Source organism: Scyliorhinus torazame, chromosome 9, assembly GCF_047496885.1.
Source record: "Scyliorhinus torazame isolate Kashiwa2021f chromosome 9, sScyTor2.1, whole genome shotgun sequence".
NCBI classification, from domain to species: domain Eukaryota; kingdom Metazoa; phylum Chordata; class Chondrichthyes; order Carcharhiniformes; family Scyliorhinidae; genus Scyliorhinus; species Scyliorhinus torazame.
This window is the reverse complement of record NC_092715.1, coordinates 70,945,626-70,960,685: the sequence shown is the minus strand read 5'-3', so window position 1 is coordinate 70,960,685 and position 15,060 is coordinate 70,945,626. Positions and strand designations below refer to the sequence as shown.

General features: G+C 41.5%; 1 protein-coding gene across 5 annotated transcripts in view; it reads right to left on the bottom strand.

Annotated features, from left to right (window-relative positions):
* Window positions 1-15,060, bottom strand: part of LOC140429291 (ankyrin repeat family A protein 2-like) — a 53,396-nt gene that overhangs the window by 18,086 nt on the left and 20,250 nt on the right. For 4 of the 5 annotated variants that reach the window (XM_072516101.1, XM_072516099.1, XM_072516102.1 and 1 more), the window contains exons 3-7: window positions 13,110-13,268; window positions 12,511-12,576; window positions 12,276-12,373; window positions 6,694-6,819; window positions 5,102-5,168 (exon numbers count right to left, since the gene is read on the bottom strand). In XM_072516101.1, the coding sequence (XP_072372202.1) occupies window positions 5,102-5,168; window positions 6,694-6,819; window positions 12,276-12,373; window positions 12,511-12,576; window positions 13,110-13,268 (516 nt within the window). The remainder of the gene's footprint in view (window positions 1-5,101; window positions 5,169-6,693; window positions 6,820-12,275; window positions 12,374-12,510; window positions 12,577-13,109; window positions 13,269-15,060) is intronic. The other variant, XM_072516103.1, reaches the window with a different exon arrangement.

Here is a 15,060-nt window from a genome sequence, read left to right as displayed (position 1 = left end):
GTAGTGGTCCAATTGAAGCTAGACACTGGTGCCAAAGCCAATTTAATCAGCATGACTGATTTTTTAAAAATCTAAAAATTCAGCCGATTAGAAGAAATCAGAAAATATCTGAGTGATTATAATGGTTCAAGCATAAATGTTGTGGTGCTTGTGACCCAAGTATGGTGGTGAAGAAATGTATTCTATTCCATTCTGTATTGTATCGGATGGCTTGTATTCATTATTAGGTGATTAGTCCTGTGAAGAATTAGGTCTAGTGCAATTAGTACACAGCATCCACAAAGGATTGGATCAAGATTTCAACGATTCTGAGAACATTAACAGCAAATTCAGCGATGTGTTCACTGATTTTAGTGCACTACCATTTGCCAACGGGATACAATTTTAAAAAGATGCATTATCTAAAGCATCGCTACAAACTATTGGTCGTGAAATTGCTTCAGATATCAATCTCGTTTCTACCCTACCACATGTATCAGATATGAAACCACAAGTTAACAAGAAGATAGAAGAACCTACCATTGGGGTAAATTCCATGGTATGTGTGAAACAAAAAAATGGTGATGTTCGTATACGCATGGATCCCAAAGATCTTAATGAAAAAAGTGTACATATTGTAAAACAACCATTACAGAAAGCAATGACCAGCAAATCTGATCCATATTTGCAGAATCACGTTACAAAGCATTACCATTGTCACATGGTAGATTGCCAGCAGCGTTATTCATGAATAGAAGGTTGTGTACCACACTTCCATATTGGAAAAGGAGAAGAATATAGTGATACTGCAGGAATTGCAAAACATTAAAGCAAAACAAAAGCAGTTCCATGATAAGAGTGTCTAGAACTTTCCACCTCCGAGTAGTGATGACATTGTGAAAATAGAAGATTCAGGTAAGTGGTCAAGAAAATCCATTGTACTTGAAGAAGTAGCACCTTGTTCCTAATATGTACAGAGAGAGGAAGGGTTGGTTTTAAGAAGAAATTGTCGCGCGTGGGTTGGTTTTACGAAGAAATCGTCACGCACTCTTGAAAACCAGAGAATACTTTCGCAACAACGTGATGAATGACGAATCTATATCAGAATCAACGTCAGCTGCAGTGTCAGATAGTTCAGCAGTTCCAAAGCATGAGAATGTCACGGTGAACATTGAATCTACAAGTTCTGAGCACCAAGGTCAAACTTTGAGAAGATCAACCAGAGTCAGAAGAAAACCTGATCGACTCAATTTGTACATACTATGCTTGCTGTTCTTGTATGTATATTATATATATATATATATATATTTGTTAACCAAAGAGGAAATGCTGGAAATTCTCAGCAAGTTTGACAGCATTTATAGGGAGAGAAACGAGCTAACGTTTCGAGTCCAGATGACCCTTTGTCTTTGACAGGCTAATGATATGACATGTAAATATACTGATGATAACGTATTAATTTATTTCTTCAAAGAAAAGGAGAAGTAGTGATATCATCATTGTGTTGTAATTCACTGACTGACCACTAGAAGTCTCATTAGTATATAAGTAAATGTTAGAGTCAGATGACCTCCGACTGACCAGGGAGCTGGGAGAGAGGTTGCTTGTGCATGTTCATACTGTTATTCATGTGTTGTTTTGTACATATTTGACCCACAGTTAATGTTAATAAATTGTTTAGAGATTTAGCTACAAGTGTTCTTGTAATATAAATCAGGCTATCCGACAAAAACATTACGGTATCTGTCTAAGTCTTAAATATACTGAATGAGGGAGCATCCACAGCCCCGAGGTGGAGAATTCCAAACATTCACAACCTTCAGAGAGAAGAAATTCCTCCACATTTCAGTTTTAAATGATCAATGTCTTGTCCTGAAAGTATGCACCACCCCCCCCACCCCTGCCCCCGCCATGCTCAAAGTTCCCGAGCCAGGGGAAGCAACCGTTAAGCCTCTATCCTGTCAAATCCTTTCAGAAATCTTGTATGTTTCAACTTGATCAACTATCATTCTTCTACACTGCAGCGAGTAAACCGGGCCAAATCTCTTCAGCCTCTCATCATAGGACAATGCTCTTATCCCAGGCACCAATGTAATAAACCTTCATTGTAGTGCCTCCAAGTTAAGTACATCTTTCCTTAAATATTGAGACCAAAACTGTGCACAGTATTGCATGTGTGATCATCATAAATCCCTGTACAAATGTAGCAAGGCTTCCTTATTCTTCTACTCCAATTCCCTTGCAATAAAGGTCAACATGTAATTTGCCTTCCTAATTGCATGCAAACGTCCTGTTTGTACCTTGTACAAGTACACCCAAATCTGACTGAACATCAATAATTAAAAGTTTTGGGGAAGCATGGTGGCCCAGTGGTTAGTACTGCAGTCTCACAGCGCTGAGGTCCCAGGTTCAATCCCGACTCTGGGTCACTGTCCGTGTGGAGTTTGCACAGTCTCCTCGTGTTTGCATGGGTTTCGCCCCCACAACAGAAAGATGTGCAAGGTAGGTGGATTGGACGTGCAAAATTGCCCCTTAATTGAAAAAAAGGAATTGGGTACTCTAAATTTTTTTTAAAAAAAGAATTAAAAGTTTAATGTCTTTTAAAAGGCGTTATGTCTTTGTTATTTCTAAACTTACTTTCAAAATGAAAAACCTCACAATTTCCCACATTATACACTACTGGTCACCTTTATTACCTGCATACTTCACCTGTCCATATTTCTTTGCAGCCTTTATGTGTCTTTCTCACAACTTACATTCCCACCTGACTTTGCTTTGTCAGCAAACATAATAATAATAATCTTTATTTTTATAAGTAGGTTTACATTAACACTGCAATGAAGTTACTGTGAAAATCCCCGAGTCGCCACATTCCGGCGCCTGTTCGGGTACACAGAGGGAGAATTCAGAATGTCTAATTCACCTAACAAACACGTCTTTCGGGACTTGTGGGAGGAAACCCGCGCAGACATGGGGAGAACATGCAGATTCCACACAGATAGTGACCCAAGCCAGGTATCGAACCTGGGAGCCTGGAGTTGTGAAACAACAGTGCTACCCACCGTGCTGCTCATCCTTAGATACACTCCTCTCAATCTCTTTCTCGACTCTCAATCTCTTCCTCAAAGTCACCAATATGTAAATAATCTCTCCTCCTTGCTCCACTTTCTGAACCTCCCCTGATGCAACATCCCCAATCCAATTAAACTTCACTGCTTCGTGTCGGGGCGGGATGTATCTAAAGCCTTTTGGAAATCCAATTATAGTACATCTACTGGCCCCCTATATTTATTCTACGAGCTAAATTGTGTAAAAACAATTCCCTTTTCATCAGATATGTTGACCCTGTCTGATCATACCTTGTGAATCCTTAATAATAGATTCAAGCATGTTCCTGATGAATGATGTCAGGCTAACTGGCTTATAGGTTTCTGTTTTCTCTCCCCCTCTATTCTTGAACAAGTCTTATATAGCAAACCCACCAGGACTATTCTAGAATGCAGGGAATTGTAGAAAATCATAAGCAGCGCATACACAATCTCTCTAGCTACTTTGTTTAGAACTCTAGGATGCAGGTCATTGAGTCAGGAGATTTGTCGGCTTTTAGTCCCTTAAGTTTCTCTACAATCTTTTCTCTGCTGCTATTAATTACCTTATGTTTCTCATTCACCCCTTTACTTCCTACTTCTGTTATGTAATTTACGTTTGCTACTGTGAAGACGGATGCTAAATATATGTTCAAAATATCTGCCATTTCTTCGTTCTCCATGATAATTTCACCTATTTCTGCTTCTATGGGATCAACATTTACTCTCTTGTTACAGACACAGGAATAGATGATCTCAGTGATCAATGTGTGGTCAGAAGTTCTTCTCTAAATATGACACCAAAGCTGTGAACAGATTCTTTAGTCTCAGACTGTTGTCAGGGAAGGGCATGGAGTCCGTAGTGTGGACTGAAGACAATGGCTTTGGCTTTCCCAATGCTGGATTGAAGGAAACTCCTGCTCACCCAATGCTGGATGTCAGATAAATAGTCTGATAATTGAGCAACACTCGAGAAATTGATAGAGGTGATCAGGAGATCGAGTTGGTGTCATCACTATACGTGTGAAAACCAAAGCCGTGCTTTTGGATAGAGTTCTGAGGGGTAAGATGGGAATGAGAAATAGGAGGGCAAGGATAGATCCTTGAGGAACATTAGAGGTAATGGTGCAAGATCAGGAAGAGAAGCCACTGCAAGTGATACTCTGAATATGATCAGATATATTAGAATAGAACTGGGTGGACAACAGTGAAGAAGTAATGGAGGAGGATAGTGGGGTCAATCTTATCAAAGCCTGAAGACAGGAAAGTTGACTTTTGTCAGTCACATAGCATATCAGCTGTGACTTTGATAGGAATTGTTTTGGTCCTATTGCAGGTGCAGCAACTTGATTGAATGGATTCAAACATGGAGTTCCATGAAAGATTGACATGGTTTTGGGAAGTGACACCACGTTCAAGAGAGGAAATGGAGGTTAGAAATAGAATGATAGTTTGCAAGGATGATGGATCAAATTTGGCTTTTCTTTTTAGGAGAGCTGTGGCAACAGAAGATTTCAAAGGAAAGAGAGATAGTGCCAGCGATGAGAACTGTTAACAATACCGACTATCGTGGGGATAGGAAGGAAGGTGTGTGGTCAGCAGTTTAGAATGGGAATAGGGTCAAGGGAGCAGATGATGCGCCTCATGAACAAAATGAGCTTGGAGAATTTTTGAGGGACTATTGAAGAAAAACTTAACAAAATATGCAAGTTCAAGGCTAGGGCAGGAGACAGCTCTAGAGATGTTTGGCCCAGTGGTCAGATAGTCACAATCTTTGTTACAAAGAAGTCCATTATCTCCTCACACTTATTATTGGAGGTGAGGTTGGAAGAGCCAGGGGAAAGGTGTTCAAAACGAGAATTCCCATAGAAATTAAAAAGAAAATAGTTATGATCAAACATTTTTTTAAATTGTAACATTGTGTAATTTTAACAGCCATAAGCTCTATTTCATACAGGTGTATTAAAAACCTCAGATAAATAAATTTATTGGAGTAGAGTTTAAAAGTTACATTATCAGATATTGTGTTAGCTCACCCAACAGAGTCTCCACACATTTCACATGATTTCCATGTACAGCATAAAGCAAAGGAGTTCCCCCATTCTGCAAAACAGACACAGAGCAGTAAATCTTTCAAAAAGGTTCCACTAGATATTTCACCTAAATTTAAGAACTAGAAAATTTATCATAATCATTGCTTATAAATGGAATAGGTCAGTGTGAATCCTTGGTATAAGTGACCAAGGAGCCATCGGATTGTTGTAAAATCTCAATTGGTTTAACTGATATCCTGAAGGAAAGAAAACCTGTCATTTTCACTTAGTCTTGCCTTTATATATCTCCAGTCCTAAACTAAATTGTTCTCGTTAATTAAAGCAAAATACTGCAGCTGCTGAAAACCTGAAATAAAAATAGAAAATATTGGAAATACTCAGCAGGTGTGGCAGCATCTGGAAGAGGAACAGAGTTAACATTTTTGTTCATGACCTTTCATCAGAACGTACTCCAATGGTCCTCTGAAAATGGTCCAGCTAGCCTTGATAAAATACAATAGTTCAAGAAGGCCCACCACTCGCTTCTCAGAGCATCTATGAATTGGAAAGAAATATTGGCCTGGCCAGTAACACCCAAGTATAGCGAATAATTTTTATGTCCTGATTCTTTCCACTGCCCTCAAAAAATGTAATTGGTTATTAAACAACTGCCCAGCATATTTTAAGCCCTTCCCCAAGTGGTCAGCCAGTTTTAAGAGTCCCTCCTGAGCAATATGGGGAGTGGGGCGGCATGTTGTCTCAGGTGGATTGGCCACGCTAAATTGCCCCTTAATTGGAATTTTAAAAAAAAACTTGGTATAATTTATAAAATGACAATGACCACAATTACTATTTAAAAATGCAAAGTTTCTATTGTGACAATTTCAATTTAGAAGTATATGCTTGGGAGACAGGTACTGAACAATCACATATTACTTATATCATCATCATTATGTATTCTATTTTGGATTTCAGAGATACAAAAGATATTTCAAAACAGTTTAGTTGCATTAAACAAAAACAAAGAATACAATTATATTTTCTGAGATAATTTAAGCAAAGCACATGGATATAGCTACTACATCAAATGAATTTTCCCATAAATTAGGAGCATTCAAAGAGAGACAATCTCATCATTTACAAATGAAAATTCTAAATTATCACAATCTATTTTCTGGGAATTGGTTTTCTGAATACTTGAAATTGATTAATGAATATCTTGTATGCACAAACCCGAAAAAGATAGTAAACTTGGCAATGTGGGGAAAGTTAATTAATATGTACATCTGAAATTAAAAACTGATGAAATAGGAGGTTAATGACCACCCTTACTGAAATTTCTTCAGCTACATTAGGTTGCCAGGCCCAGTAACTGCTTGCAAATTTCCCAATTATGTCATCAGAATATATGGTTTGAATGAACAGATAGAGGGGAACTGGAAGGGTATATTTGATAAATGACTATAAGTTCAACATTAATTGCTCCCAGCTGAAGGTTTTACCTTCTACTGAATTTGCTCTTGTGATTTTGTTGAAAATATTATTTCTATTTTATAAAGAAAAATATTGACCGATATGCCCTCGATGTTACTTACCCAGTCGTATTCATTCACATCACACCCATAGTCAAGCAGCATATTTACAATGTTAGAGTAGCCTTTACTGCTGGCCAATGACAGTGCACTCTCCCTCCCATTTGCTAAACGATGTGGATCACCTCCCTTTCAAAAATAAATACACAAGTTGCTGTTTAACTTCCAAAGCATGAAAATACTGCACTAATAGATGGCCTTTAGTCAAAATAGCACACAGTATAATTTTATAAGGATGAAGTCATAAATTAATTAAACAGGAGTAGAATTATTTACCACATATAAGAAACGGTTTGCATAGATTACAATTTCATGATGCAGCTATTTTAGTAGATTAGGAAATTTAAGATAGCCAGTGTGATATCAAGAAATGGCTTAGCCACAAGATACACCAAAGGCTCTGCAGCCCAGCAGCAGCTGTAGCCCTGAAGATTGGAGCCCCAGAAAGAAGGAGTGAAAGATAGACTGATAGACTTGCATTCACATCGCATCTTTCACGACTACTGAACATCTCAAAGTGCATTATCGCTAACAAAATACTTGTAAAAAAATAAATGTTTTTTATTGGATTTTTGAACAAAGTATATTTGCCGTTATGTACACAGGAGCTATATGAGTATATAAGTAGGCATCTGTTTGTGCCGGAGAGACAATTCCGGAGGGCAATCCTCGAATGGGTCTGGTGCCGGTGTTGCCCCTTGCTTCTCCCAGACGGATTTTGCTGCCGTTGCCCTCTCGTGCTCACTACCGCTTCAGTCGGCCCTCCCATCCTCCGCCTGTATTCTCCTTTTTCTCTGTTCCTGTGAATGTCAAGTTAGTTAACGTTTCCCTGTCTCTCCCCCTCCCCCCACCTACCTCCCTGGCTCTCCTCTATTGTTCCCTATCTCTCTCCCCCTCCCCCCCCCACTGTAGTTCGCCTTTCCTTCTTCTTAGATTGAGCTGTTCCCCCCCCCCCCCCCCCTCCCCTGGTCTATCTCTCCCTCTCATGCTTTTGCTGCTTTCCCCTGGTTTTTGCCTACCTGGCTATTCATCTGCTTGTTTGTTGGCCACAAACAAGTCCCGGAACAATTGGGCGAATGGCTCCCACGTTCTGTGGAAGCCGTCGTCTGACCCTCGGATGGCAAATTTGATTTTCTCCATTTGTAGAGATTCCGAGAGGTCGGACAGCCAGTCTGCAGCTTTGGATAATGCTGGTGACCGCCGGCCGAACAGGATTCTACGGCGGGCGACCAGGGAGGCAAAAGCAAGGGCATCCGCCCTCCTCCCCAGAAATATATCTGGCTGGTCTGAAACCCCGAAGACCGCCACTTTTCGGGCATGGCTCCACCCTCACCCCCACCACTTTGGACATTGCCTCGAAGAAGGCAGTCCAGTACTCCACAAGTCTGGGGCAAGACCAGAACATGTGGGCGTGGTTGGCCGGGCCTCCTTGCCACTGTTCACATCTATCCTCCACCTCCGGGAAGAACCTACTCATACGAGTTCTTGTTAAGTGGGCTCTATGTACCGCTTTTAGTTGCGTCAGGCTGAGCCTTGCGCACGTGGAGGTGGAGTTGACTCTATGCAGAGCTTCGTTCCAGAGTCCCCACCCTATTTTGATCCCCAGGTCCTCCTCCCATTTCATTCTTGTTGCGTCCAGTACAGTACGGTGTTGGCCCCTTCTACCAGTCGGTCATAAATGTCACTACAGTTTCCTTTCTCTAATATGCTTGCGTCCAGTAACTCTTCCAGTAATGTCTGTCGTGGCGGTTGTGGGTAAGTCCTTGTCTCCTTTCATAGGAGGTTTTTGAGTTGCAGGTACCTTAGCTCGTTCCTCCTGGCTAGCTGGAATTTCTCTGTCAGTTCGTCCAGTGTTGCGACCCTGCCGTTGGTGTATAGGTCCCTGTCAGTGTCCCCCGGTCCTGTCTCCACCTTTTGAAGGTGGCGTCAGTCAGTGCTGGTGTGAACCAATGGTTGTTGCAGATGGGAGCTTTGTCCGCCATTTTGGTCAGGCCAAATTGCTGCCGTAATTGGTTCCAGGACTGGAGGATGGCTATCACCACCAGGCTGCTGGAGTGTTTTTTGGGTGGGGATGGGAGTGTCGCCGTGGCGAGGGCCTGGAGGGACGTCCCCTTGCAGGAGGCCTCTTCAACGCGCACCCACTCGATTTCTGGCTCTTTAATGCATCCCCTTATTCGCTCGGCCGTCGCTGCCCAGTGGTAGAATTGTAGGTTTGGGAGGGCTAGCCTCCCCTTGATTTTGTTTTTTGTAAGACCTGCTAACAAAATACTTAACTGTTGTAATGTAGGAAACTCGTGGCCAATTTGCACATAGCAAGTTCCAAAAACAGCAGTTCTAAAACAGCACTATAGGCTTTTGTGATGCTAATCGAGGGATACATATTGCCCAATCTTCTTTAAAATATTTTCATGGGATCTTTTACATCCAACTGAAAGGCAGACAGGGCCTCAGTTTAACCTCTCATCTAAAAGACAGCACCTCCAGCAGTTCAGCACACCGTCAGTATTGCACTGAAGTACTGACCTTGATTTTTGTGCTCAAGTCCTAGAGTGGGCTTTGACCCTGGAACCTGCTGACTCAGAAATGGGAGTGCTACTGCCTGGAACTAGCCAAGCCCTTAGCCAAATTGATCCACGACACCTACAACACTGACATCTACCTGATGAAGTGTAAAATTGTCCAAGTGTGTCCAGTTAACAAAAACAAAAGAACAAATTCAATCAGCTATTTACTACCCCCTCACCTTACGCTCATTTGTTAGCAAAATAATGGAAGTAATGATATTAAGAGGTCATTCAGACTAGTGTGGCATCCAGCAGCCCTACTAAAGAGTGATCAGGCAAGGATGGGATGCGTCTCCAGTGGCTGGAGTTATGCCTGGCATAAAACCATGAAGGAAAATGGTTCAGATTGTTGGAGGCCAATCTTATCAGCCCCAGGACATTTCTGCAGGATTTCTTCAAATGTGCTCCATCAATTGACATGTCCTCCAACACAAGATAATTGATCAGCATTCCATCCACTGGCTTCAGAAAAATAACCCCCACCACAAAAGTACTGTGGCTACAGTGTGTAGTATATATGTAATAAATGCCAGCCTGCCAAGATGCCCACATCTCAAAGAATGATTAAAACAAGGATAGAACAAAGAAAAGTACAGCACAGGAACAGGCCCTTTGGCCCTCCAAGCCCGTGCCGACCATGCTGCCCGACCAAACTACAATCTTCCACACTTCCTGGGTCCGTATCCCTCTATTCCCATCCTAAAAATGTATTTGTCAAGATGCCCCTTAAATGTCCACCTCTTCTGGCAGCGGGTTCCAGGCACCCACTACCCGCTGTGTAAAAAACTTGCCTCGTACATCTACTCTAAACCTTGCCCCTCACACCTTAAACCTATGCCCCCTAGTAATTGACCCCTCTATCCTGGGGAAAAGTCTCTGACTATCCACTCTGTCTATGCCCCTCATAATTTTGTAGACCTCTATCAGGTCGCCCCTCAACCTCCGTCGTTCCAGTGAGAACAAACCGAGTTTATTCAACCTCTTCTCATAGCTAATGCCCTCCATTCCAGGCAACATCCTGGTAAATCTCTTCTGCACCCTCTCTAAAGCCTCTACATCCTCCAAAGGATGTCCTTTGCACATGATCCTATTCCACATCACTGAATTGTGTTGACCGTTACAGTCTATTTTTCCTTCTCACTGCCTAATTGAATATTTAACAAATACCTGTACTCAATTGGGTCAAGAGGAAAAAAAGTACCATTACCAACATAAATCTCACTGCTCTTCAATGCCCTTGCAAATAAATTGCCCAATATTGTACAATTTCATAAAGATCATTAAATTTGCAACTGATTTCATTAACCTTAGTGGATGTGCAATTTTGACACAATTGCTGAGATAGACTTGGCCTTGAGCCATTCTCAGTTGTTTAAGGAGTGGACGGAGGTGGGGAAAGTCTCTCTTTTGTCCAAAAAGGGGTGGGTTAAATCATCTTCTGACTCTCATTGTTAAAGCTTACACATAGAAGGCTACCAGCCATTAAATCATACTTGGGACAGCACCTTCTGGACAGAACTGAAATTAAAAAGAAACAAAAATAAACCCCAGATTCAAAAATCGTAGGCAGATACACGACAAATCATAATCTTACACCGGCACAATAAACTACATAAATGGGACTTCAATTCTCTCTCTCTCACTGACCACTGCGTTTTCCCCCATTTCCTCACGTTCTCGTCCTGGATTATCTTATCTATCAGTGGTTGGATTTGATCTAACTATAATCTATTAGTGCAGTGGGATATTGGCTAGAGCCCACAGGCTGATGTTTTCAACCTGCAATTATCATCTATTAGTGGAGTGTGATGCTAACTTTGCCTTAGTTCAATTGCTCTGTTTTATTACCTTTGCTCTTGAGTCGCCAGGTATTTTTATGATACCGCCACGTGGTTCAAGTCCGAGTAATGATCAATAATCCAATACACCGATTAGTAAGGTTTAAATCAAAGCACATTTATTATACACAGTAATCGCTACTCATGCACAAATTCTACGTCTAAGCCACTTCTACAACTAACAGGCCTATATTTAACTTGGAACTGGCCCACCAGGTCAGGGAAACAAATGGCCTTTCGTTCGGGTTCTGAGCCTGCGGGATTCGAAGTAAGTACAGATTGGTAGCTAGGAGCGCCTATCTCGTAGCGAGTGTTGAATTAAACTTACGATTCAATCTTCACTGCTCCGGTCACGGTCAATGTTGGCTCGTTGTTGCTGGGTGACCCGGGCAGGACGAAGAGCTCGAAGAGGTGGAGAGGAAGAGAAGAGCTATTTGAACTTGGGGCTCATTTCTTATAGTCCCCAGGAGCTTCCCGCCTTTCGGGGCGGACCCTGTACCTGGTCCCAAGTGATTGGACTTTGTCCCAATCGCTTGGTTCGATTTTCTCCAATGCTGGAGCGGTTCCCTGATCGATGGGCGGTCTTGAGGTGCTCATTCACCTCCTTTTGTGTCGGCTCCTGCTGGCGCCGAAGAGTCTGGTTTTGCTTTGTGTGTCTAAATGTTGCTTATTGTTCCCGGGGATTGCTCATTAGTATGCAGATGGCTGGTGTTTTGTTATGCTGATGGTTGCTGGTATCGATAGTGTCTGGCCTTTCCAGAGGTAAATACACAGCCAACCTGCAGCTGCTCATTTTTGTATTGTTGGCTGACTTTCCCATCAGCCTTTGCCGTTCGCCATTTTGAATCGGGAGTTGGCCATTTTAAGTGGCTACAAGTGGGATATTGGCTAATGTGTTCAACCTGCAATTATAATCTATTAGTTCAGTGGGATATTGGCTAGAGCCCAAGGGCTGATGTTTTCAACCTGCAATTATCATGTTTCAGCATCCAGATCATGAACAGCATCAATTCCAACATCAGAAAATTAAGCAAAATACACCTTTTGTGTCTATTCCCCTTTCACATGCAAAGGAACATAAATCTTACCTTGCAGGTCATATTTTGTCTGTTCTAATAATTTTTGAATATATTTTTGATATTTATTAAAAACATTCCAGAAAGAAAAGAAGTAAATTGCTTACATTTTGTAACAGAAACTCCACCACTGCAATCTGTCCATGAGCTGCTGCCCACATCAGTGGAGTAAAGCCTTGCTCATCTTGCATGTTTAGCAGATTGTCTAGAAATGTAATAAAATAAAGGTGTTCATGCCAGTCTATGGTCATGTTACAAACTCAATGGGCATCAACATAATTTTGCAATTTCTGTATATCACTGGTGCATAGAACATAATAAAATAAACCGTTACGGTCTTACCTTGCTCTATACGGCTTGCCAAATGAATTAATTCCCCTTGCGCTGCTAGTTGATGTACAGACAAAGCTAGAAAAATACATTTAAAATTAGTGCACAATAGAAATCTGCTGATGTGATTTATTTCATATAGTTCACACCAGGAGCAAGTTTCATTAGAGCAGTAGTTTTCTTAAGAACTACCACTTATCAAAACTAACCACATCCCCCCCCCCCCCCAATTTTGTTTCTTTTCACTCCAATTGTTCCTTGTTTCACTGTGGAGCTGTCACCTCATGCCACTGCATGCACATCCTGGAAAGTAGTACAGATAGCACATTTAGAAGCCTGATAACAGTTTAACTACTTCCTCAACTGACGAAAAGACAAACAAGGGAAAGGAAATATGATATATTCATTTAAAAATATAGGGAAGGTGAAAACACACCATAAAATAACTTGATCCTTTCTTTTGTAAAACAACAACCGATTTAGACTTTGGCACTGGTGAGCTATCTAGTCTTCAAACATTTATGTAACTATTATCAAAGATTAAGTTTAGCAGTACATATTAAATCCAACATTACTTGCATGAAAATCAATTATGTTTACACGAGACTTACAGTGCAAGAGTAAGGGTGCCGCAGAGATTTCATTTCCACGATGTTTGTTCGTCAGGGTTGTTGACTGTTTAATGGGTGAGAAATGCTTGGTTACCGATGGCGTGTACACGTGTCTTACTTGAATTCCAGGAGAAGCAGAGGTGTGTATGTTGCATTCAGCTGCAAACAACAGAAGTAAATTTAACACCAGAAAATTGACAATATAAGAAACCTGACACTCCTGTTCACACACTAACGTTTACAATTCCAAGTAAATTGCAATTGTAAGCAGCCTTCCTAAACTCTTTTGCTTTAAATTGTTGCACGTCTCTGTGCCTCTTCCTTTAACTTAGTGATCAGGCCACAGAATAATGCAACAATGTTCCCTCTTTTCCCTACCCACAAAATGTTAGAAGATCTAACAAAGATAACAGGCTTCCTTTTAAATTTTGTGCATGTGAAACTATTTTGGATGAGTTACAATCTTTCCCAAAACGTCATCCAGTCGACTGAAGTTTGCTGTTGTGTTTTGAACTATATAGATTCAACAGGTACTCACTGGTACCATGTTGCCATGTTATGTTATGTTTCTTCATGTAAGGGCAGCACGGTAGCATTGTGGATAGCACAATTGCTTCACAGCTCCAGGGTCCCAGGTTCGATTCCGGCTTGGGTCGCTGTCTGTGCGGAGTCTGCACGTTCTCCCCGTGTGTGCGTGGGTTTCCTCCAGGTGCTCCGGTTTCCTCCCACAGTCTAAAGATGTACAGGTTAGGTGGATTGGCCATGATAAATTGCCCTTAGTGTCCAAAATTGCCCTTAGTATTGGGTGGGGTTACTGGGTTATGGGGATAGGGTGGAGGTGTTGACCTTGGATAGGGTGCTCTTTCCAAGAGCCGGTGCAGACTCGATGGGCTGAATGGCCTCCTTCTGCACTGTAAATTCTATGATAAATTCTATGTAGCATAAGCTGCTTCCTTGATGTATGCTCTGACAAAGGAAGGTTCAGACTTGGAGATAGGTTTAACACATTTATTGAACAGTTAACAATTCTCCTACTTGAGTTGGACTCTCCTGCTAATCTTGCTATAGTAACTCAGTCTAACTAACCAGTCTGCTCTAAGCCATGCGGTGGGTGTGATGCTTCTGATCTGCCCCTGTCCTTCTCTCCGAGTGTCGCCTGTGGAAAGAGAAAGAGCATGTGTGCCCTGTCCTTTTATATGGGTTGCCCCCTTGTGGTAGTGTCACCTCTGGGCGTCTTGACTGCCCATTGGTCGTGTCCTATTCTATGTGTTCATTAGCTGTATGTCTGCATGGCATGATGTCTCTGGTGCTCCCTCTAGTGTTTACTTAGTCTTAGTGTATTTGCATTAACCCCTTGTGTATTTACAGTGATGCATATCACCACAGTTTTGCCACTTTGGTACCCAATCGCTCCTAACTTGCTACAATTTTCAGAAGTTTGAAATAGAAGAATGTATTTGAGTTTATAGATGATGCTACAAAGATACAATGAATGGTAACACATAGAAAATTGTAAAAGTCTATAGCTTAACCAAGTGAACAGAATGATAGCAACATTTTGTACTGGAGTACTGACTTCAGAGTGCATTAGAGTCCGAAAGTGGGAGTTTGGTGACTGAGGAAGTTTGGTGAGGGGGAAGCGAGGTACCCCTTTCATTTCCTGCAGTACCTCAAGAGTGTGAGTCAGCTGACTGGGAGCAGAGTCGGAGGACGGAGTTCCAGCCAGTGAGTAAACACAGTAACTGACCTCAGGTGAACAAAAACAAAAAATGTGACATCACAGGAAAGTTGTGACCTGTTGGCTAGTAGGGAATCTGCACTCAATTTGAAAATAAAACCTAATTAATTAATTAATCATAAGTAGTGGGGTATCTAAACCAGAGGCAGGAGATTACTGTATTCAGCATTTTACATTTATAGCAGAAATCTGGTGCTAGGAAGCATGTAGCTA